The sequence below is a fragment of the Dermacentor silvarum genome, chromosome 3, assembly GCF_013339745.2.
Source record: "Dermacentor silvarum isolate Dsil-2018 chromosome 3, BIME_Dsil_1.4, whole genome shotgun sequence".
NCBI lineage: Eukaryota > Metazoa > Arthropoda > Arachnida > Ixodida > Ixodidae > Dermacentor > Dermacentor silvarum.
This window is the reverse complement of record NC_051156.1, coordinates 229,957,835-229,981,754: the sequence shown is the minus strand read 5'-3', so window position 1 is coordinate 229,981,754 and position 23,920 is coordinate 229,957,835. Positions and strand designations below refer to the sequence as shown.

Below are 23,920 nucleotides of genomic sequence, written 5' to 3'. Positions count from 1 at the left end.
TCCTGAAGAAAAGTGAAGACTCGCGCGAACCTTTTGGCTAGGCTTGTTGGCCTACCGCTCTACACCGCTTGTGGACGGCCGATCACCTGGAGAACTTCGTCAAGGCAGGCGTCTCAGGTTGAACGTACCAGACTTTGGCGACGTGCAGCCTACATTAGTCAAAAAGCATCGTCAGAACATCGGCGGAAAGCTTTTATCGCCCTTGGATAAAGGGTCGATCGTAAGGCTTAGGGACGCAACATGGTCCCCGAAAGGTAATGTGATGGGTAGAACGTCTCCGAGGTCCCACGACGTGGAAACAGAAGGTGGGCGGGTTTTTAGACGTAACAGACAGCATCTCCTTCAGACCCGCGAACAGTTGACAGCAGACCAGAGTGATAATATTATGACTGCGGTTCGCCCGAGAGCATGTCCGCTGACTCTAGTGCAAGTAGCTCTGTTGATGTTACACCATGCCAGCCTACACACCCACATGCTCAAGTGTCGTCCGCCGATGGCCCAGCACCAACTGCAGCACACCATGTGCCATCTCCTCCTATACCGACGCTAGTCCCAAGAAGATCAGGTCGCACCAGTAAGCCACCGCAGCAGCTTGGTTACGACACGGCCTTTAATCAAGTAAAAACTGTCGTTACGTATCAGGCATGCGCTGTCTGCGCTACTTTATTAGGGCAGCACTGATATCACGCGTGCGTTTGCCTATATAACAGCGTGCCAATAAACCCTCGATTGCTTTTTGTTCCTGCCATTGTGTAGTTGCCTCGATCTTTACCAGACACACGTCACGCACGTTACAGACTGCATTAGCTTTTCACGAGTCGTCGCTTATATCGAAAAACTGCTTATAATGAATTTTTTCGCGGTCCCGCTGTCTTTGTTATAATGACGGGTTACTGCACATGGGCCAACGGCCGCAAAGCCCAGCGCACTGCGACTGATACACCACGGATGTATGGTAAGCACACAAAGGAAGCCGGCCTTTTGGCTATGCTCTCGCGTGCTCTTTGCGTGCTCTGCATAGGTGGCGAAACGTCCATGTTTTTGTTATGCTTTCGTTGAATAAAGCCAATGATAAAAAACTTTCAAGTATGATTTTCAATATAACGAAATTTCGATATAACGAAGCAAATTGCTGATTTTACAGACTTTGTTATAACGACGTTTAAATGTTGTAGATGTTGCAGTGAGGACATTTATAGTCGGATACAACTTTAGAAGGCAGCGGCATTTGCCCCTCAAAGGCGGATGCACACGTGCCTCCACCAAAGGCACGCACTTCAGGTGACGTCATGAGCCGGACGGCCGGTGTCCCCGCCGACGGAGAACATGCCTAACATGGCCGCCCTCGCTTTGAACTGGGCCGAGTTGCGTCAGCTCTGTGCATCTCCCTTCGTCAGAGTGAATTTGAATTGTTTGTGGTCGTCTGTCATGCCGGAAATATTATTGTGAGCTTACGATGCACAATTTGTGCCGCGTGCATTTGTTCTGAGCCGTGAGCCGGCGAAGAAAGACTGCAGCGAACATCGGTGACGCTGCGCTGCGCTTCGTGTGGAAACAGGATCCCGCGGCGACATACGGCTGCAAACAAATATCGTGCGTGTTTGTTCCGTGGTGCTTTGTTTTGCTCCTAAGTGAAATTACGACGAGGAGAGTACGCCAAAGTACCTACTGTGAGCGGCGGGTGTGTGTACTGTGCCCCTGCGTTTCTCGTCGGACGTGGTGAAGTGATGGAGCAAAACATTTATCAGGATAAGTGAGAAAAGCGTGCGCGGATAAAACCAACCTGCGAGTTTCTCAACAGAAAAGATTTGTGAAAGCAAGCTCCAATGCAAAGATTCATTGCTGCCAGCTCAGCGTGCAAACGACCAATCGTTGGCAGCAGTGATAAGATAGCCGAGCGTCTAGCAGCGTCGTTCGAGTGTTGTGTAGCACCGTCGATTGATTGCTTTCCACCAATTCTAACAATCAGTGACTAACACGCGCTGCTTGAGCGAATGTCATTGGATTGTTAACGGTCAGGCGTTTGGAAGCAGTGTTTCTTTCCTTAATGTCAGCCTCAATGCTAATATAAAATTATGACTGATACACTGGTGCCGTTACAAGGGAGCTTTGGCATGAATTCGCGTCGCTGTGTGGCTTAGAACTCTTCGCTCACTGCACGCGCCAGCTGTAGAAAGCCTGCTGTGACACAATCGCGCATAAGCTGTGCTGCCAGCGCTCGACTTGCTTTCCCACAACACAGCTTTGCGCTTTGTCGCTACTAAAAAATCCCTATGACAGCGAAGGCAACAGAGCCAATATGTACATTAAAAAAAAGTACGACAAAGTAGGCACAGCTGCTTGTGAACTGACTCCTAATAGTTCTACTCGTGTCTGCGTTAAATGTGTGTGCGTGTTTTCTTGTGTGTTTGTGTATATTTGTTATTTTGCCCTTTTTTGTATTTTAGATCTTAGTTTTTGCGCTCGCGTTTGTGTTCATGTGTGTGAATATGTGAGTTCTTCCGTGCGTGTATGTATTTATTCCTATTTCTATCCTTTTATTTTTGCATTTGTTCTTGTAAGCATGCTGCAGCCACGACTTTCTTTACAGTTCCATTAACTCGTCTCATTCAAAGCACCAAGTCCTGTGAATAGCAGCGCTGGCCTCTTCGATGTCATTAAAGCCATTCTCTCTTGTCTACCTTGCCTCCTCAGTCTGCCACCTTGCTTTGTTTTCTCCTACTATTCTGACCTTGCTTCTTGTACTGTTGCCGCAACGTGATTAACCAACTTGCACCAAAGAAAGTTCGATCAGCTGTGCCAACAGAAACATTGACAGATACAAAATGTTAAAAGCATCACGTGGCTTGCACAGTTACTTCGTCTCTTACCCCTGTTAATGTGTTTATGCATCAGTGCATACGGTAGCTTGCCAGAAGTGCACATGAAAAGGTGCCATATTGTGAAAGAGCATCTTGCTATGTTGTTGCATTCAGTCTTAATAAACAGATGGTTTTGCTGCCCGTCACATGTGGTGGTACACATAACATTGTGCAGTGGGGTATCATTTCCTGTCTTGACGCTTTCATCATTACAAATGCAGTTTTCTAGTGAATGGAGTCCAGCAAAGCAGTGCTGTGAGAGCTTTTGCAACTTTCACCATTTATTACTTCCCCAATATCACTGTCTGAATCTGTCCGTCACTTTGCCTACGGCTTGTAATGAACAAAGTGACTCACTAAAGCACGTTAACTTTACTGAGCATTCTTCCGGTACGTAAATATGACAAAAAAATGCTAGCAAAGTTAATCACGTTAATAATTGTGCCTGCATTCGCATTACTTGCTCCAGTCAGATTAATAAATTGAAAATTGGCTATGACAACACTTCAATTTTCAGTGCAGACTGCTAACGGAGCCATAAAGCGTGCTCCGACTACTGCTTTTTCATTATGGGGCGCGTCAAACTGGACGGTGGCTGCCTGAATGACCATTTTGGGCCTCACTAAGCTAATGAAGTTTTATATTCGTTCTCTTATTCGCATTACTTGTGTGAGCCAGATAACAAAATAAACAATGCAACCACATGAATGTGCTTTGGCATGCAAGCTGCTGACAGTGGCTGTCAGTTTCGTCTTGTGAGCTGCTATTTCACCAGCACTCGCTATGACATGACTGTGACTTCCAGTGCAGCCTGCTAACAGAACCATAAAGCGTGCTCTGACTACTGCTATTTCACTACGAGGCACGTCAAACCCAAGGGTGGCTGCCAGAATGAACATTTTGAGCCCGCCAACGATAATCGGGGTTAACAATGGTGTTTCAATTCAGATATGCCAGCATTTAAATGTGTTTCTATGTCACTTCTTAAATCGCGAACAATGTTTGCAGGACGTTGTTTATCAGAATTGAGCTTCGATTATAAGGAATATGCCATAAATGGAACTGATTATTTATTTGAGAGGTCACGGAATGGATGGTTGGCTGTTGCGAACCCACCGGCAAAATTATGGTAGCCCTAATAAGGGCTGTTCTTTCGTTAATAAGAAGCCTTTATGCTTCGCCGAGTGGCTCAATGCCACACAGCTCGCAGTCAGAGTCGCTTTCTTCAGTGTCATCTTCACCCAGCTGGATGATGATGGGTTGAATGTGCTCACTCCCAGACATGTCAAGTCTGAACTTTGCCTCCAAGTCCATCACATGCTGAATACTCTTCCTCCAGTCTTCCGCCGTTAACTGCTTGATTTTCTCCCTCAAGATGTTCAGTTCAGTTCAGTTTATTTACCTTAAAGACCCCTGACTTCAGGGGTATTACACTAAGGGGTGGGTACAACATTTGACTTTACACTTGTTCAAGTAACATATGCACACACAAATGTGTACACATATACATATTCAAGTACATGCACACATGTATACACATATTAACGCTTATATATGTACATATACATACACGCATGTAAATACAAACAACATATATAATGAAAATTCAAGTACAACGTAGTTGCAGATGGTCAGTGACCTCTTGTAAAAATACGGATGGGCAGATTATTTCGACAATGGCACGAGGGAGGCCGTTCCAGTCTGCCGCCATGCGGAGAAAAAACGACGCTAAAAATGTTGATGTTGGTGAACATGGTCGTGAAACCTGTTTCGAGTGGCTGGTTCGGTATGATATGCGCGATGCGGACGTGATATAAGGTGCTTGGTGAAGGGTAGGACTGTAAAAGAATTTGTGGTAAAGACAGAGGGAAGCGATGCGCCGACGTAAAGCGAGGTCTGGAAGCCCAGATAGTAATTTCAGTGACGTGACGCTGATGTCATATGAATATGAAGAATGGATGAATCGAGCGGCGCGGTTTTGTACAGCTTCAAGAGCATCGATGAGATATGCTTGATGCGGATTCCAGACTGCGGAGGCATAATCAAGTTTCGGTCGCACAAGTGATGTATAAGCAAGTAATCTTATGTGATTTGGAGCGTTCCGCAAATGACGTTTTAAAAAACCTAAAGTTTTGTTAGAAGCTGAAATGATGTTATGCACATGCGTACGCCAAATCAGATCGTTTGACACAGTGACACCGAGGTATTTATAAGTGTTAGTTGATTCTAGAACCAAATTATTAATTGTGTACGCAAACCTCCGAGGGTTATGGCTGCGGGTGAACGACATGCTTTTGCATTTGTTAACGTTTAATGTCATTAATCAAGTGGTACACCATTCTGAAATGTTAGCAAGGTCACTTTGTAGGGTTAGCTGATCCGGAGTGTTTATTATTACGGCGCGGTAGATAACACAGTCATCGGCGAACATGCGTATATTACAGGATACATGCAAAGGTAAGTCGTTGATATAGATTAGGAATAGGAGCGGGCCAAGGACCGATCCCTGGGGGACGCCTGACGTTACTGAAACCGGAGTGGAGAGGTGGTTATTTATAATGAAAGGGGGATTTATTGAGACTCGTCCGAGGGATCGCAAGTGGCTTTTTAGGCACAGTCCTAGCTGTTGGCATCCATAGCTCGAGCTCGGGTCTCGCGCCGAAGCGATGGCAATGCCCACGGCGCCTACATGCATATTCCCCACTACAATTGCCCCCGCTGCAAAGGTGAGCCATCCTGGCAACCTAAGGTGATGACACGATGAGGGGGTCGTGGTACGGCTTCAGGCGGCTGATGTGAACAGTCTCGCGGCCACGGCGGCGCTTGTCCGAAGACGGTGTCATCGGTTCGACCACGTAGTTGACAGGCGATGTACATTCGACGATCCGGTACGGACCCTGATATTTTGGAGCAAGCTTTGGGCTAAGGCCTGGAGATTGGAATGGCAGCCGAAGCCAAACGTGAGAATCCACGGCGAAGGACTGTGTTGGCTGATCGTGGTCGCGGCGATCTTTTTGGATGCCTTGGGTATCCGACGTGAATGAGCGAGCCAGTTGACGGCACTCTTCAGCATGTCGAGCAACTTCTGAAAGCGGGGTGAATTCAGAGGCGTCCGGGTGATACGGAAGTACGGTGTCAAGGTTAGATGATGGTTCACGTCCATAAAGAACAAAAAATGGTGAGAAGCCTGTGGTAGCCTGAGTGGCGGTATTGTACGCGTAAGTCACAAAAGGGAGGACGTCGTCCCAATTGGAATGATCCGACGCAACGTACATTGTGAGCATGTCACCAAGAGTGCGGTTGAACCGTTCCGTTAGACCATTAGTCTGTGGGTGATACGCCGTAGTGGTGCGGTGAATAGTGCGGCACGCTGCCAGTAGCTCATTAATAACGTCCGACAAGAAGACGCGGCCTCGGTTGCTGAGCAGCTCTCGCGGTGCGCCGTGCCGTAAAATGAAATGCCGTAAGAGGAACGCTGCGACATCGCGAGCAGCAGCCGAAACAAGAGCAGCAGTTTCGGCGTATCTTGTTAGGTGGTCTACTGCGACAATTATCCAACGATTTCCGTGAGCAGTGCATGGAAGGGGCCCATAAAGGTCGATCCCGACTCGGTCAAAAGGACGTGCAGGACACGGTAAAGGTTGCAGTGGGCCTGTCGTATGAGGAGTTGTCTTGTGTCGCTGACAGGCTGCACATGACCGAATGTATTTGCGCACATAAGAATACATGCCTCTCCAGTAGTACCGCTGGCGGAGCTGCTCGTACGTTTTCAGGACGCCAGCATGTGCTTGTTGTGGGTTGGCGTGGAAATAAGTGCATATGTCGGAACGCAAATGGCGAGGGATGACGAGCAGCCATTTGCGACCGTCTGGCTGATAGTTCCGGCGGTACAAGATGGCGTTCCGCAGCACAAAATGGGTGGCTTGGCGGCGAAGGGCTCGAGGGCATGTATCCGTTGAAGAAGTAGTTAGAATGTCAATGAGAGACGCAATCCACGGATCCTTTCTCTGTTCAGAAGGCATGTCAGAAACAGTAAGCGCAGCAACCGGGCAGTCCGTGGATGCGGGTTGCGTGTCGTCGGATCGCATGGGTGACCGGGAGAGGGCATCCGCGTCAGAATGTTGACGCCCGGAGCGATAGATGATGCGAATGTCATATTCCTGGAGTCGAAGAGCCCAACGTCCAAGACGCCCCGACGGGTCTTTCAGTGACGCAAGCCAGCACAGCGCGTGGTGGTCTGTCACAACGTCAAAGGGATGGCCATACAAGTAAGGGCGAAATTTGCTTAAAGCCCAAACTATAGCCAAACACTCTTTTTCTGTTACAGAATAATTGGTTTCTGCCTTGGTGAGGGCACGACTAGCGTAGGCAACCACATATTCCGGGAAGCCAGGCTTGCGTTGCGCAAGGACGGCTCCAAGACCAACGCCGCTGGCGTCCGTGTGAACTTCGGTCGGAGCACTCGGGTCGTAGTGACGGAGAATGGGCGGTGAGGTAAGTAGACGACGCAGAGTGATGAAGGCTTGTTCACATGCCGGAGTCCAATCACGAAGGTCACCAGGCCCAGCCAGGAGCTTCGTCAGAGGTGCGACGATGCAGGCGAAATTGCGCACAAAGCGACGAAAATAAGAGCAGAGACCGACAAAACTTCTGAGCTCTTTCACTGAAGTCGGCCGCGGAAATTCTGCGACAGCACGGAGCTTGTCAGGGTCGGGGCGGACGCCGTCTTTGGAAACGACGTGACCAAGTATGGTCAACTGGCGGGCTGCGAAGCGGCACTTTTTCAAGTTAAGTTGAAGGCCGGCGGTGGCAAGGCAAGTCAGAACTTCGCGTAGACGAGTGAGGTGAGTGGTGAAATCAGGGGAGAAAACTACTACGTCGTCTAAGTAACACAAACACGTCTTCCATTTGAGGTCTCGCAAAAGATTGTCCATCATTCTTTCGAATGTCGCAGGTGCATTGCATAGGCCGAATGGCATCACCGTAAATTCATACAGGCCGTCAGGCGTAATGAAAGCTGTCTTCGAGCGGTCGGACTCATCCATCGGGACTTGCCAATAACCCGATCGCAAGTCCAAAGAAGAAAAGAATTCGGCACCATGTAGACAATCCAGGGCGTCATCTATACGCGGTAGAGGGTAGACATATTTTCGTGTAATCTTGTTAAGGCGACGATAGTCCACACAGAAACGAATCGAGCCATCTTTTTTCTTAACCAGTACCACGGGAGACGACCAAGGACTACATGAAGGTCTGATAACGCCACGTTCAAGCATGTCCGCAACTTGCTCAGTAATGACACGACGCTCGGTGGATGACACGCGGTACGGTCGCTGGCGTAATGGTGCGTGTCGCCCCGTATCAATGTGGTGAGAAACGGTACTTGTGCGGCCTAATGACGCTTGGTTCAAGTCAAAAGAGGCGTGAAAGTCAGTTAAAAGGTTAAGTAGGTGCTCACGTTGTGTCGGGTCGAGGTCATCGGCAATAGAGCGACAAAAAACATCTGGTGAGATCCGGTCAGATGGCACATGGGGCGTCAGTGCTGTTACGTTAGTTGTAGCCTGGTCGTCGGCAGCAGGGAAAGACACAATAACGTCATCGTCCACAGTCTGGATGGTGCCAATAGTCTCGCCACAGCGCAAAGCCAAAACGTGCGAATTTGGGTTAGAAACCAGTATTTCCGCAGCACCATGGTGAACCGTGAGGAGGGCGAAAGGCAACGATATAGGGTGGCGGCGACTGAAGATGGCAGCGGGTTTGAACAAGACCGTCGTGTCGGCAAGCGATGTGCATGAAAGAGGGACAAATACAGCACTGTGTGGAGGAAGGTCAGTATCTGAAGCTACACAGATCCTGCTAACATCAGGAACTTGCAAGTCGTGAGTTGGCAAATCGCATAGAACGGAGAACTGAACCTCAGCACGTGCACAGTCAATGACGGCATGATGGCACGACAGAAAATCCCAGCCGAGAATCACATCGTGGGAGCAACAGGTTAGCACAAAGAATTCAATAGAGTACAAAATGTCTCGAATCAGCACCCTGGCAGTGCACATAGCGATGGGCTGAACTTGTTGAGCGGTGGCTGTTCGAAGCGATATTACCGAAGGCGTCATGGTCACTTTACGTAATAAACGACAAAGCTTTTCACTAATCACGGATATGGCGGCACCTGTATCCACGAGCGCAAAGGATTTGATGCCATCCACTGACACTTCAATAACGTTAGCGGGGGAGAAGCGAGGACTTCGATTTTCCGACGACGACGCAGTTCGTGCCTCAGGAACTGCGGAAATCAGTTTTCCGCCTCAGTACTGGCGCTGGGCCGACGACGCATAGGTGAGAGGGAGCGGCGGCGTGGGGAAGGCGAGCGACGAGCACCAAAGGGCTGGTACTCCGGAGCTGGTACGTCATCGGCAACGTAGACTTCCGGTGGCGGCTGTTGTGGCATACGAAATGGTCGGAATCCGTAGTTGGGGGCTCGCGTGGTGCCCATGAAGGCCGGGAAACGCCGGCGGCAGAAGCGCGCTACATGTCCCGGGGTGCCGCAGGCGTAGCATATGGGGCGGTTATCAGCAGTGCGCCAAGGATTTGTATCCTGCTGTTGTGCACCGAAGACGTGAGCCGCCGGCTGCCGAGGCAAAGGCGCAGGAGAGAACAGCGGCGGGCGAGGCGCTGAAGGCGGAGGAGAGAACACCGGTAGGCGAGGAGCCCGTGCAGCCGCCTCAGCATACGTCAGAGGTGCGGCCACGGGAGCCGGCTGAGACGGAAGATGGAAGAGCTTCGGTCACTTGCTCTTGAACCATCTGCCGGATCGCTGGAGCCAAAGAGTGAGAAGGCTTCTCCGTGGTCGGCAAAATGGAGAGCTGTCGCGCAACCTCCTCCCGCACAAATTCTTTTATCTGAGTCAGCAAAGTTGTCTGGTTGTCGCCAATAACCAATGCTGCTAGCGAATCTTCCGTGGGAGGTGGGCGTCGAGCTAGGATGCGTTGTTTCCGTAGCTCATCAAAACTTTGGCAGAAGTTGATGACGTCAGTCACGGTACGCGGATCCTTCGCTAACAACATTTGAAAGGCGTCCTCATCAATGCCTTTCATAATGTGTTTTATCTTGTCCTGTTCTGCCATTGACGAATTCACCCGCCTACACAGGTCAATGACATCTTCGATATAGCTGGTGAACGTTTCACCGTGAAGTTGCGCGCGCCCACGTAGGCGTTGTTCAGCGTGAAGCTTGCGCACAGCGGGACGCCCGAACACTTCTGCAAAACTGCTCTTGAATGCAGTCCATGTGGTGAAATCGTGTTCGTGGTTTCGGAACCACAGGTTCACGACGCCGGCAAGGTAAAACAACACGTTATGCAACTTGGTGGCGTCGTCCCACTTATTGTGCCGGCTTACCAGCTCGTACGATGACAACCAATCCTCCACGTCATGATCATCGGTGCCGCTAAAGACGGCAGGATCACGCTGGCGCAACACACCAGAAACGATGACCGCTGGAGGCTGAGGTGTATCTTCCTGGGCGGTGTCGTCAGGCATGGTCGTAGCAGTGGGTAGCGTCCGGCTTCGGAGTTCCAGGTTTCGAGGTTACCCAGCACCTCCACCAAATGAAAGGGGGATTTATTGAGACTCGTCCGAGGGATCGCAAGTGGCTTTTTAGGCACAGTCCTAGCTGTTGGCATCCGTAGCTCGTGCTCGGGTCTCGCGCCGAAGCGATGGCAATGCCCACGGCGCCTACATGCATATTCCCCACTACAATAACAACATATTGCGATCGATTAGTAAGAAATTCTGTAATCCATGTTAAGACAATAGGATGTAAATTTAGCTGGGAGAGCTTCGCAAGCAATCGTTGGTGAGGAACTTTATCAAACGCTTTCGCATAATCAAGAAAGATCGCGTCAGTCTGTACGTTACCATCCAGGTTAGTGTGGATGTCATGTAGAAAAACGGTAAGCTGTGTTTCACATGACAACCCCCTGCGGAAGCCATGTTGTGAAGGATGAAAAAAGTGATTGCTGTCAAGGAAATTAATTATGTGGGAGTAGATCACATGCTCCATGATTTTACAGGGGACGCTTGTTAGAGATATAGGGCGGTAAATAAGTGGGAAATTTCTGCTACCTGACTTGAAGACCGGAACGACCTTCCCTGTCCTCCAGTCGTCTGGAATGACTCCTGAAGAAAGTGACTGTGAAAAAATTAGGGTGAGATAAAGTGAGACATTGTGTTTGGTGTTTTTCAAGAATTTGGAATTAATTTCGTCCATTCCAGCTGAGCATGACAATTTAATATTTTCTATTATGAATGAAATTCCATTTTCACAGAAAGTGATCGCTGACATGCCGTAATCAAAGTGAAGTAAAGGTAAACGGGAGGGTGCGGTCAGTTCATCGGAAAATACTGTAGCGAACGTGGTGTTGAACAAGTTGGCACAATCCACGTCACTAATCGCTTCATTCACATCACTGGTGAGTACGATTTCTCGCGGTTCGTCGGCTTTTAGTGTTTTCCAAAACTGTTTGGGATTAGTTTTTAGTAGCTTGGGCAATTCTAAGTGGTAAAATGAGTGCTTTGCTTGATGCAGAGCAGAAAGGTAGTTTTTATCTGCTTCGTAATATTTCTCCCATGCATTTGGACGACCTCTAAGCTTTGCGATCCGGAATAGGCGTTTCTTTTTATTTTCAAGCTGTTTTAATGTTTTTGTAAGCCATGACGTCGACCTTGGACAGCTTGAAGTCTCTGTTGACCGCAGCGATGCCATTTTTGACCTTGGCCCACACAAGCTCAATGGGATTAAATTCGTAGTGGTGCGGCGGGAGCCTGAGTACAATGCAACTGGCCCTTACAGCTGTGTTGTCTACGATGTAGCTCAGAAAGCGTGACTTTACAGATGCCACCAGCTCAAGCAGCTGCTTCTTTATCATCCTTTCATCGTAGGTGATGCTCTTGCTTGTGAGCCACTCGTGTATCTTTTCCTTCTTCCAGGCCGTCGTCGGCAATTTCTCTTCTCGCCGGCTATGGTAAGGTGCATTGTCTAAAACAATGACGCTACTAGCTGGCAACTTCTGCACAACGTCATTGAACCAGCCTTCAAAGCGATTGCCGTCCATTTCCTCGTGGTAGTCGCCTGTCTTTTGGCCTTGGAATACATCCAAGCGGCCGTCGACGAAACCATCCTCGCTGCTGATGTGCGTCACGATCAGGCGCTGACCTTTCCCAGAAGGTTGTTTTAAACCCGTCGTCAGGCCATTTGCTCGAGCGAACAGGCATCCACGCTTCTGCACCACGGTGTCTGTCCAAACGATCGACCGAGTGTGTCCCGCCGTCACCCATGTCTCGTCCAGGTAGAAGATCTTTCGGCCTTCCGCCCGGTAGCGGCATCTCTTTTCGTGCAATTGTTGTTTCATTGTGTGAATCTGCACAGAACAGAGCCATTGGTAAAGGCGAGAGCCTTTTCGAAGGAAAGAGCAGGCGCCGTCGCCGGGGACGAACAAGCCTTGAGACGAAGAGACAATATGTCAGCTCGTCTTCAGGGTTTCATTTCTTTTTGTCTTTTTGTGCCCATACACCAAATTCAGCGTGCCACACACACTCCTCGAAACCTCTTTCTCGTCGGCTTCTATGCGCCGCACAGTGTAGCAGACAACTCTACCACTATAGTACATGATACAGGCTTTCAACGCCATTAACAAGCACATCTGTAATGGTAGTATAAGTGGACAGCACTTGGTTTCCAGGAGCTGTAATCTGTAATACCGGTCCGAAAATTTTGCTGCATGTCACTATCGGATACGAAACCAAACCTGCATTTGCAGCTTTGGCGACAGCCTGCTGTCAGAGCCATCAGACGCACCGTCATCACCATCACAAAATGGTGACAGAGCACAATTTTGTGAAGGTTGCCGTCAGTTCATTTTGTGCTCAACTTTTATCTTCAACAGCATTTTCGGCCAATAACTTTTGGACTACCCTTTTCTACTATACCCCTTCTATCACTTTCGCGAGATTCGTGCAACTGAGCACCGGACACATCATTGGCCCCAACGTGATTGGTGCAGTGCCAAGCTGTGCACAGTGCCAGGAACGCTGTCGGACACATACAAGTCCATTGCAGAGTCTCATGAAAGTGGTACAGTTAAACCTCGTTATAACGAACTCCAATATAACAAAATTCTCGATATATCGAAGTATTTAACTTTTTATAACTTCTCATCCATAGCACACCATGTAGAGTAAAACCTGCTTACAACGATACCGCATTTAACAATACTATATCAGTTATAACAGTGAGAAGCTGCTGCTTTTTCTTTCTGGGGTTTTACGTGCCAAAACCAGTTCTGATTATGAGGCACGCGGTAGTGGAGGGCTCCGGATTAATTTTGACAACCTGCATCGTCGACTTTTGTATGTTTTCTAGAGTGAAATAACCCGCTTACTACAATGCACTGTGCCGCATTATCGGTTATAACGATGAAGTCTGGCTACTGGGTGTCCGCGCTTAAAGAGAATGGAATGCGAAATCCTTGAAAAGAAAAATAATTCGAGCCGCTGCATGCTGCCCTGTGCTGTTTCCCAGCCTTCTCCGCATCGCCAACCTCACGCGTCTCTCTCCCGTCACCCTTCCATCCCTTTGAACACGAATGGGCTGTGCCAATAGCTTTATGCCGCACCAACTGCGCTGATAGCGCTGGCTGCGATTGCTCGTTGGCTGCTCATACGGCTCATACTGCGCAGTTCTGCCGACAGATTAATGCGGGTGTTGCATGGCGCATTTTTGATCGCGATTAAGCCTGATCTGGATTAAATTTCTCGGTCGTAATTGACGCCTTTGTGCAAGCTGTGCGAGGGAGCCAATCGTAGTCGAAAATTTCGATCCTGATCGGGCTTGATCGCGATTAAAAGTGCACCGTGTGATACTGGTATAAGTTGTTTCGAGCCACGTGGTTTCTCAGCCTCGTTTGACTCGCCGTTGGAACGAAAGATGGCTGATCCGCCTGTGGATCATCGGCAATGCACGAGGCCAATGAACAGACGGCACATTGCTATAGATTTGGAAATGAAGTGCTTCTAACCTATGTAGTGATCGGCGCAAACGTGCTTGCATCAGATAGTGACGGCGACGGCAGGAGTGATGACGTGGTAGAGCGGGCTGCCTTAACATTCTCCTCGCAGGAGGCCCTGCAGATGATTCAGTCCCTCTCGGGCTTTGTGAGGGACATTCGTGAGAGAAGGAGGTCAGGAAGCTTCGCGTAAATCAAGCTAAGCTTACGGACTTCTCTTAAGCTTCTCGTGCAAGCCAGATGCTTGTGGCGATCTTGCTGAGAGGCCGAGAGGCTGCCACAGCATTTTTTAAAAAGCCCCTCTTGATGCCACCAAAGAGTTGCCAAGGCAGAGACCGCATACGTCACTTCCCGCCCATGACCCCGCTTTAAAGTTGTTATAGCAATGCCATTCTTGAATGCCAACAGCCGCGGCATGTCACACACTATCGGAGCGCACAGGAAGCAGAGTTAAACAGTTAAACAAGTTAACACAATGAGCAGCTGGACGGAGGAGGGTGGTGGGGAGGGGCACTGGCCTCCCCTCCATTATGGTTTTCTCTCAACAGCTTTGCCATCCCCCTATTTTGATTTTTTTTATGCAACCCCCTGGTTAGAACAATCATCGGTTATAACAATGGAATTTTTGTGGCACTTAAATATTGTTATAAGGGGGTTCGACTATATTTAAAACCTCAGTATAACGAAGTGTGTTTGTACAAGATTTCAATATAAAGAAACTTCACTGGCACTACGAAGGGATACCAAGACAATAAACAAACACTTTTGAGGATGCAGATGATCAAATGGTTAATTACAAGCGGCAACCTGTAAATGCCCCTCTCAAATTGCACATCGCGCGACCAAGAGCGACCATTAAAGCGTCATGTTCCATATAAAGTCCAGGTGCAAAAGATCCTATCGTGCACCGCATGCAGTTTGCTTTGGGTACGAGTGAAAGCATGCGAGGGTGAGCTGAGAATGATGTTGGCTTGATAAGCGCTGTCTCCCATGCGAGCAAAAGGAAATTGGAAAGGGAGTGCACTCGCGGTAACGTGATCAAGCATGCGGGGGGGGGGGGGGGGGGGGGGGCAGGTTGCCACGCATGTCTTTCTAGTGCAGCCTGGCTTCGCATGGCTGTCAGCTCAGCAAAGTGCATACGCAGCCCGTGCACCCTGTTTTAGAGGTAACCTGCTGCATGTCCAATAAGTGGGCGTAACCAGAGAGTGTGGCATCATGCCCATTTAATACTGGAGGTTGCGTAATCTTGACTTTCAGAGATGCGTTAATAGTGAGCGAGAGGCAGAACACACATTCACTATAGCTGCCGGCACATTTCAAGATAGCGTCGCCCCACTGCAGGCGACACTATTAGCCGAAGGGGCAGAGTGGATGCGAAAGCATGGCTGGCTTTGCTTCGTACCGCCAGAGAAGATATCTTTGAAATGGCATGAAACCATGTCTTTTATCGCACACTCTCAATTTTAACAAAATGAATTTTTTTCTTATTCAAATTTGCCTTTTCCGATTGCCCGGTAACTCAGAAAATCTTGCTGCTCTTCCATGTGAAAGAAGACTACCGGCGACTGTACTTATTTGCATAAAAGATCTAATTTTATTATAACGAACTTTTGATATAACGAAGCAAATTGCCATATATACCTACATCATTATAGCGAGGTTTAACAGTATCTCTAAAAGTGATGACTCTAGAACACCACTTGTGTGCTATGTTTCTGTGGCCAATTAAGCGAAAATGTCGACACCAATGCACCACTTTCATTAAAAAAGCTTATTTAAAACTAACATCCGTCTTTGCAGGTAAATTCTGCCCGTCTTATTTTTTCTGATTGTGAACAGGGGGGCATGATATATCGACTTTAAATGAATCGGCGGCGTGTTACATTCAGGTGCACTTTTATTTTCATAGTTTAAGCTTGTTGGGTGCGCATTAGATTCAGGGTCACTGAACTTGCCTCGCAACTTTGCTGCATGAGGAGCATGCACCCTTTGCATTGGCAGCGCCCAACCACTGAGCACAAAAATAGATGAAAGAGCCAAAGAAAGCTTTAAAACTGTTGCAGGGCCCCTTTGATGTCCCAAAGCGATGCAATGGGGCCATGTGAGATGCAGTGGAAGGCTCCGGATCAATTTTGGCCACCTGGGCTTCTTTAATGTGCACCCAAAGCACGGTACATGTGTTCCGCCACTATGCAAAATGCAGCCACAGAACTGAACCTCACGAAAGCAGCAGTACCTGTTCAGCCTGCATTCGCTGCTGCAGTGTCTCAATGTAGTGTTCCACAGCCAAGTACACAAACTTGTACTGGGCCTCAGTCTGCACCATGCCAGACCTCTGCATGCGCACCATCTGAATTGTCCGCTGGATGTCAATCTCACAACTCAGCCCTGCAAATAAGGAGAAAAAACGCTTGCAGTGACAACCCACGTGAGTGCCCAATCAGCCTGAACACCATCAAAAATACAGCAGCAACACTTCAATCCCAACTCTGCTCCGATTCTTGGTGGGTATTACAACCTCGCCATGTGCAGCTTAGCACACAAGCTCTCACAACACCGCACTCAGTGGCTAAAGAGAAAACGCAGAAAAGCGTTTGACAAAAATGAAGCACACTGGTAGGTCCTCTGTCGTACACTAGGGCTCCAAGCAGTGTCACTACCTGTGGTCAATTGCACTGGTGTAAGTGCATGACCAAGGTGACTTTCCCATGTTGCACCCACCCTCACAGCACTATGGACCCTTTTCGCAGAGCAGTTGGTTCTAGAGAAATTTTCGGCGGCGCACCGAATGTTGCCTCAGCAACCGCGCACGAATACGAAACCATTACCGTCCTTGCTTCTGTGCGATCAGCTGTCGGAAATGCAACTGAGTTTTCGCTAACGCACAGTGCTCAAATCATGCTGGATTGAATCATGTGGATTGAAGACATGTGCATAAGTTCGCTGCAAAAATAGTGACTGGCATATTAATGAATGCAATGAATATGTGTGGCCAAGTTCGCGGACCGCTGATGCAACTGTCCGTACATGTTTCAGGAACTTCCGAGATGTACGGCTTTCCTCGAGGATACAAAAATTTGCTCATCCGCCAGCGTTGTATCGCTAGCCTTCAAAGAAAGGAACCCCGGAACGTTGGCAAGAGTGAGTGCCGCTCGTTAAACAATGACAAAGGGAGTACCGCCGCTTCCTGTCATAGTACGTTTCGCGCACAGTATCTACACACATCTACACAGACTGGCACGGAAACTTACGGCCACTCTTTTGCCAACGTGTCAAGTGAACAGGCACACACTTGAATATATGCGCACTATATACACACAATAAATGATGGTACTACACCGATAGCGCACGCATGGTCGAAGCTGAATGTTTCGTGATGGTCCACAATAGTAATCGAGTTAGCGATAATACGTCTTTGCTACAAGGTGTTGCAGAACAGCTACGTTTCAAGCCTTGTGCGCAGCAAGAACAAATCTATCGGAATTGAGCACACCCTTGAGCGATTAGGCAGAAAATAATCAGATAGTGACCGTACCAAGGAACTTTACTGAGTCAGAAACATCACAAGCCACTGTTTCAAAATAATTGCCAAATAAAGAACGAAGAGTGAAACACGCTAATCCTGATTCAATTCATGAGCGGGAAGTTTGGATAGCTTGGGATACATATTTAGCCCCGCTTTTAGAACAATATATATTATATTAGCAGCATATACGCTGCTTTCGCCGTTTGGCCGTAGCGTCATCAGCTCGGAAAGCACTTTTGCATGTTCTCTGAAGCTGTGGCTAAAGCTTCACATCATCCACCCAGTCACCGTGTACAATATCACCCGAAACTGAGGTTTGCTAAGCTGCACCGGCGACACACACATCCATTGTAAACGAGGACAAGGAGGGGGAACGTGTGTCGCGTTCGAGAAGCAAGACATGCCCCGCATCGGCTCCGGGCGAAATCTTCTTTTCGTGCGAACCACACGCCCTAGTGCCTCACCTCATATGCCAAACGCTTCCTAAAGGTGAGTACCTTTCAACTGTTACAGCCACTGTTGCATTTCAACCTTTTTTCGGACCGTATCGACGTTGGAAAGTCTGATCCTTGCCAGCCGCCGCACTGGGTCTTGCCTCGCTAGAGGCTAGGCCTATCACCGGACGGGCACCCATCCCCAACAGCCATGGATGTGCAATCGCAGGGTGAAGAGACAACGTTCAGAGCGAGTGAGTGGACCACGATACTCCGTGCATACAAGGGTGGAAAACCAAGCCCAGAAACGCTGGTTGTACCTCCTCATGGAGCTTCTGTTCGAGCTAAGTCTCCCGCGTCCGCCGTCGGTACTCTAGCCGACGCTACCCCTGCGACCTTCAAGCCGACATACCGCGCTCAACAACAACAGCTGCGCGTGACGCACACAGTCGCACTGTGAAGTCAGCAACTTGCTTCACTCCCTCCCGACACTGTAAGGGTAGTTTTCCGACCAAGAGGAGGCCTCGCTTTGAACAGAGCCATGGCGCAGCCACTCATGCAAGCTCTACAAGTCACGGCCGCTGACCGGGACCTGGGAGAGTTTCACCTCCGGATCCACCCTACGAACAACACTTTCACAGTCGCTACACCTCATGAGTCAATGGCCCTTCACCTAGTCCAACTCAAGGAAGTGGTCCTCCAAGAGACCAGCTACCCTGTTGCCGCCTACATCGCACCGCCGCCCGCTGCTGCGCGCGGAGTCATCTCGCAAGCCTACTGGGCAGAAACACCGGAACAGATGCTACGGGACCTCCAGACCCGCAACCCGGAAGCTGATATCATCGCAGCCCACAGAATGGGTAGGACCCTCTCCATATTGATCACATTTGCGCACGGGCCAGTCCCTCACACCATACGTTACATGAGTGTAGTGTATAGATGCACGCCGTACAAGGAAGTCCAGACGCGTGCACAAACTGTCGTCGACTGGGCCACAGATATGACGTGTTCCCCCACCCCAAGAGTGGTCTCTGCCCGCGGTGCGGGGACAAGCATGAACCGCAAGATCTTCCCTCCTGCATCCAGATCTGCAATCTCTGTGGGGGGCAGCATCTCACGAGCACCGGCTCGTGTAAGGCAAGAAATGCCACCGCGAAAAGACGCAGCCCACCGCCTCAGAAGACAAAGTGCCCTACCAAGAAGGACTTTCCCCCGCTTAGCACGACCCTCCCGTCTACCTCTACACGGGCTTCCAAGGCTGCCAAGACAAACATCACGACCTCCCAGGACCCGGAAGTGAAGGCTCTGCGGGAAGAGGTAAAGCAGCTCAGGGCAGCCCTCTCTACATCCACCCCTGCTCTACCCCCACTCCACCACCCCCATCTTCTTCATCCACCCCGTCCGACCAACCTCCTCAGAAAAAGAGGAGGCCTGATGAGAGCTCAGCCCAACCTATAGACCTCGAAGCCAAATTTCAGGATCTCGCCCAAAACCTAGAAGCCAAATTCACAGAGCGCATTACTGCGCAGGTCACTGCACAGTGCCAGACTATGATTGAAGCTACCATTACCCGTATAATGGATAGGGTCATATCTAGCATCATGACCAAAGTAGAGGAGCATTTAGCTCACCTTATACCTGGACTCTCAACGGCCTCTCCTCTGGCAGTCCCACCTTCCACACCTCTCCTTCGTCCTGCCACCCTTCAGCATGGCTCATCTGAGGGGCCATAATTTTTTACAAATTATTCAATGAAATTGCAGGGGCTTTCGGCGAAAGCGTGACCCTCTGCAACAGATTATCGCCAATTCTTTGTCTCCACCAGACACTATTGCTATCCAGGACGCCAATGTTTGCAGGCAACTGCCAGGATACGCTGTTATCCCCTCGGACTCCACTGATTTTCCTCGGGTGGTTACATACGTCTAACTCCTTGCATTACGCGGTGCATGACATTACCTCCCCTATGGCTCACACCTTCACCGAAATTTTACCCCCCACCCCTGCACATTCTCCCCTGTTCATTCTTAACTGCTATCTTCTCCCGCGACAGCCTATTCACCTACTCCCGTCCACTCCTCAAATCCGTAACCCAAATAGCCGGATCAAACCCCATCCTGGTTGCCGGCGATTTTAATTGCGCTCACGTGGACTGGGGCTATCGACGCACCAACCACAGAGGCACAGTTTTATACAATGAAACGCTGGTGCTCCACCTAACCATCTTTAATGATTTCAGCCTACCTACGTGGGTTGGTAACAGCGTTACTGCCGATACTAGCCCAGACCTCACGCTTAGTAGAAACTTGGCCCATCTACAGTGGGAAAGAACGCAAGCCACACTAGGTAGCGACCATCACCTAATTTGCATAGCAGTAAACTATCGCCGACCTGAGCGAAGATTTACCACTAGGCACATTAACTGGGACCAGCAACGTAAATTTAGAAAAGCGCAGCCAGCACAGGCCCCCTTCGACCTAGACACCTGGACTACTCAGTTACAGAAGGACATTCGCCAACATACCCAAACGCTCAATACTACTCCGGACAACCCTGTTATCGACAGTAAGCTGGCCCACCTCTTTGAAGCTCAAGAAAATATAACGCAAAATTGGAAAACTCAAAAGCACAACAGGAAACTAAAACTCAAGCTCACCCAGCTTCAATCCCAAATAGAACACCATAGTGCCACTCTCTGCAAAGCTAACTGGGCTCAGGTTTGTGACGGCCTCTGCTGCAATCTCTCCACAACCCGCACTTGGCACCTATTACACCACATGCTAGATCTCACGCAATCTAAAACTCAGACGCGTCTTAGCATTCACCGCCTCACACATAACCATCGGCAGGACACCGGCGCCTTCCTCGCGCAGGTGAAATGCACTTATACCACCTCAAGTCTTCCTTGAAAACATCCCGAGTACACGGGCTTACTCCAACCACAGCTTGACGCCCCTATTACAGAATAAGAATTTCGCGCAGCCCTTTTGAAATTGCGCAATACTGCACCCGGGGAAGATCAAATTACGATGCTGCCATCCGAAATCTTGATGATGCCTCCATATCTCACCTAGTCACTTGCTTTAACCAGTGCTGGGAAGCAGGTACCCTCCCTGCCTCCTGGAAGCATGGAAAAGTCATATTTATCCCAAAACCCCACAAGCCCATCACCCTTGAGAACATCCACCCCATTTCTCTTACATCCTGTCTCGGCAAGGCCTTCAACACATAATCCTTGCCCGACTAACAACGTACATGGACGAGAATCACCTTTTCCCCCACAGTATGGTGGGCTTTCGTGCGCATCTATCTGCGCAGGATGCCCTACTCCAAATTACGCACAACGTGCTTGATGATACCATCCCCCATCTTACTAAAGCTATCCTGGCAGTTGACCTCACTAAGGCATTTGACAGAATTCGACACGCTGCCATCTTACAGGAACTGCAGGCACTATACGTAGGCCCTAAAACCTACAACTACGTTCGCGCCTTCCTCTCTAGCCGCACTGCCTCCTTGCACATTGATCAGCTCTGCACACCCCCTTATACAATTGGCGAGTTCGGAACCCCTCAAGGCACGGTTCTCTCCCCACTTCTATTTAGCATTGCTCTCATCCCCTTAGCCCAGAAACTCAATGTCATCCCACACCTAAAGCATACCCTGCATGCTGATGATATTACCACATGGACCACTCATGGCTCTGACGGGGAAATTGAGTAAACTCTACAATTAGCAGCCAACACCATCTGCGCTCACGCATTATCTATTGGGCTTGAGTGTTCCCCCTCTGAGTCAGCACACCTCCTAATTAGACCAAAATCTGCTGCTAACTCGCCCATCCAAATCACTTTACACGGATCCCCTATCCCCCTCACTCCCACTCTGCGCATCCTTGGCCTCTACCTGCAGGATTCCGGACGCAATGACCATACCCTTAAAACACTCAAGACCTCCACGCAATCAGTGTTGCAGCTTCTACACCGCAAATCTTCCCTGCACACGGGTTTAGACGAAGCAGTCAACATGAAAGTTATACATGCTTTTACACTTAGCCGCATTCTGTACGCCACCCCATATCTCAAGCTGAACCACACGGAAACCGACTAGAGCGTACTAAAGCATATATAGAGAGTGGGTCGAGCGGCGGCATGGCGCATGTTTTCCTGTAAACCCGAAAACATTTGTGGAACTACGATCAAAGTACGTATTCCTGCGCTAATGCTTATGATGATAGCGGGAAATGTTCTCAAATTATGCGGTCCAATAGACGTGGTAACACAATTTCTAGGGGTGTACGAATAAGAATCGAAAAGTGTTAGAAGCGAATCAAATTGAATATTGAATACTTTTCGAATAATTAACAGCCATTATCACAATTAATACAAAACAATGTTCTCATCTTCTTCTTTATTGGGTTTTACGTGCAAAACCAGTTCCGATTATGAGGCACGCTGTAGTAGAGGGCTCCGGATTAATTTTGACCACCTGGGGTTCTTTAACGTGCACTACAACGCAAGCACACAAGCGTTTGTTCGCATTTCGCTTCCACTGAAATGCGGCCGATGCAGCCGGGATTTGATCCCACATCGTCGGCGTTGCGTAACGCGGGGCACCACCAGAACATATGTTCCAAGTCAGCTAAGTCTGAGCATAGCTCGCAAACACTAATCAATTATATCTCTGGATAGATTCTGTGTAACAGTGCGGAGTTAGGGTATGCCCCGACCTGGAATAATCTGAGTGTTAACGCCTGTGGTCAGCCTAGTTTCCTATGTGGCGGAGGATATCGTCTTCGTCCCATGTTAAAATGTTTGGTAAGTTCGTTATATGAGGAGGGAGGGTCCTGATTGTCCATAACCTCAGCGCCGCACCACCCAGTAGCTACGGGGTCAACGACTCCTCGCGCAGCTCAGTGGGCCGACTCGTTGAGGTTGGGCGGGGCGCCCTCGATCTGCCCCACGTGCGCGGGGAACCAGATGATCGTGTGCGACCTGATGTCCTTGTCTCGCAGAATGCGCAGAACCTCCTCCGAAACAGTGCCCTTGGCGAAAGCTTGGACAGCCGTCCGCAAGTCGTTGTAGATCGTGGTCCTTCTGTCGTCCAGCAGGGTCAGGGCTATGGCCACCTGCTCCGCCACCTCGGCCGACTTCGTTCGAACAGTCACAGCGTTCGAGATTTTCCCATCGTGATCGATGCCCACTGCTATGAACGCCGTCCCGTCGGGGTACCGGGCAGCATCAACAAAACAGCAATCCTGAGTGTGTTCCCGAGCCTTGTCCAGGCGAGCTTTGGCCCTAGCTCGTCTCCGACCCACGTTGTGTTCGGGATGAACGTTGCGTGGAATTGGAGCGACTTGGAGCGGTGCGACTTATGCAAGTTCTTTTTCCGGAAAAGCTGCCGTCAAAATCGGATTCTATGTTATGGCCACGCGAAGCGCGCTGGTTGACTTAATTGCTACGAGCTCTGTGCCCGCTATCGAGGTGCCAGGTACGTTCTTCTCGTGATCGGGTTCCCGAGTGCCGTGCGAGAAGAACGGAGCAGCAACGCAAGTGGCGGCAGGCCGACTGCAAGTCGGACAACCCCGAATTCATCGCATTTGCAGATCGCTGTCAAGATAAGGCATGCGCCGCTGCACAAATTACGCAGTTGCTACCAGAGTACAAGCCCCCACCTCCCTCCCCTGCGCTGCCTTCCCACTTTCGTCCTTTGTGCGCGATTCAGCTCATTGTCGGACGCTTTCACTCGCACATACAGCATACGGCACGCAGGGACAATGTTATCGCCCTTGGACTTTATACGGAACATCACGGCAACCACGACGGCAGAAATGCGCCTGCAGTGGAAATATTCAAGGAGTGAAACGTCACTGTAATTTTCTTTAGATCGCTTACCAAACAAACAGGTACATCTTATACACCGGTGCGACTTATATACGTTTTTTTAAACTGCCGTTTTGAGGGTGGTGCATCTTATACAAAGGTGCAAGTTATAAACCGGGAAATACGGTAAACTCGGGGGGAAACAAAGAGTA

The 23,920-nt window shown here is 49.4% G+C and overlaps 1 protein-coding gene across 5 annotated transcripts in view; it reads right to left on the bottom strand.

The window, feature by feature from the left end:
- Positions 1 to 23,920, bottom strand: part of LOC119446843 (tyrosine-protein phosphatase non-receptor type 11-like) — a 197,206-nt gene that overhangs the window by 50,289 nt on the left and 122,997 nt on the right. For all 5 annotated transcript variants that reach the window (XR_007466205.1, XR_007466204.1, XM_037711408.2 and 2 more), the window contains one exon: positions 16,163 to 16,314. Coding sequence is in view for 3 of the 5 variants with exons in the window: in XM_037711408.2 (XP_037567336.1) it covers positions 16,163 to 16,314 (152 nt within the window). In the remaining 2 variants the exon portion in view is untranslated. The remainder of the gene's footprint in view (positions 1 to 16,162; positions 16,315 to 23,920) is intronic.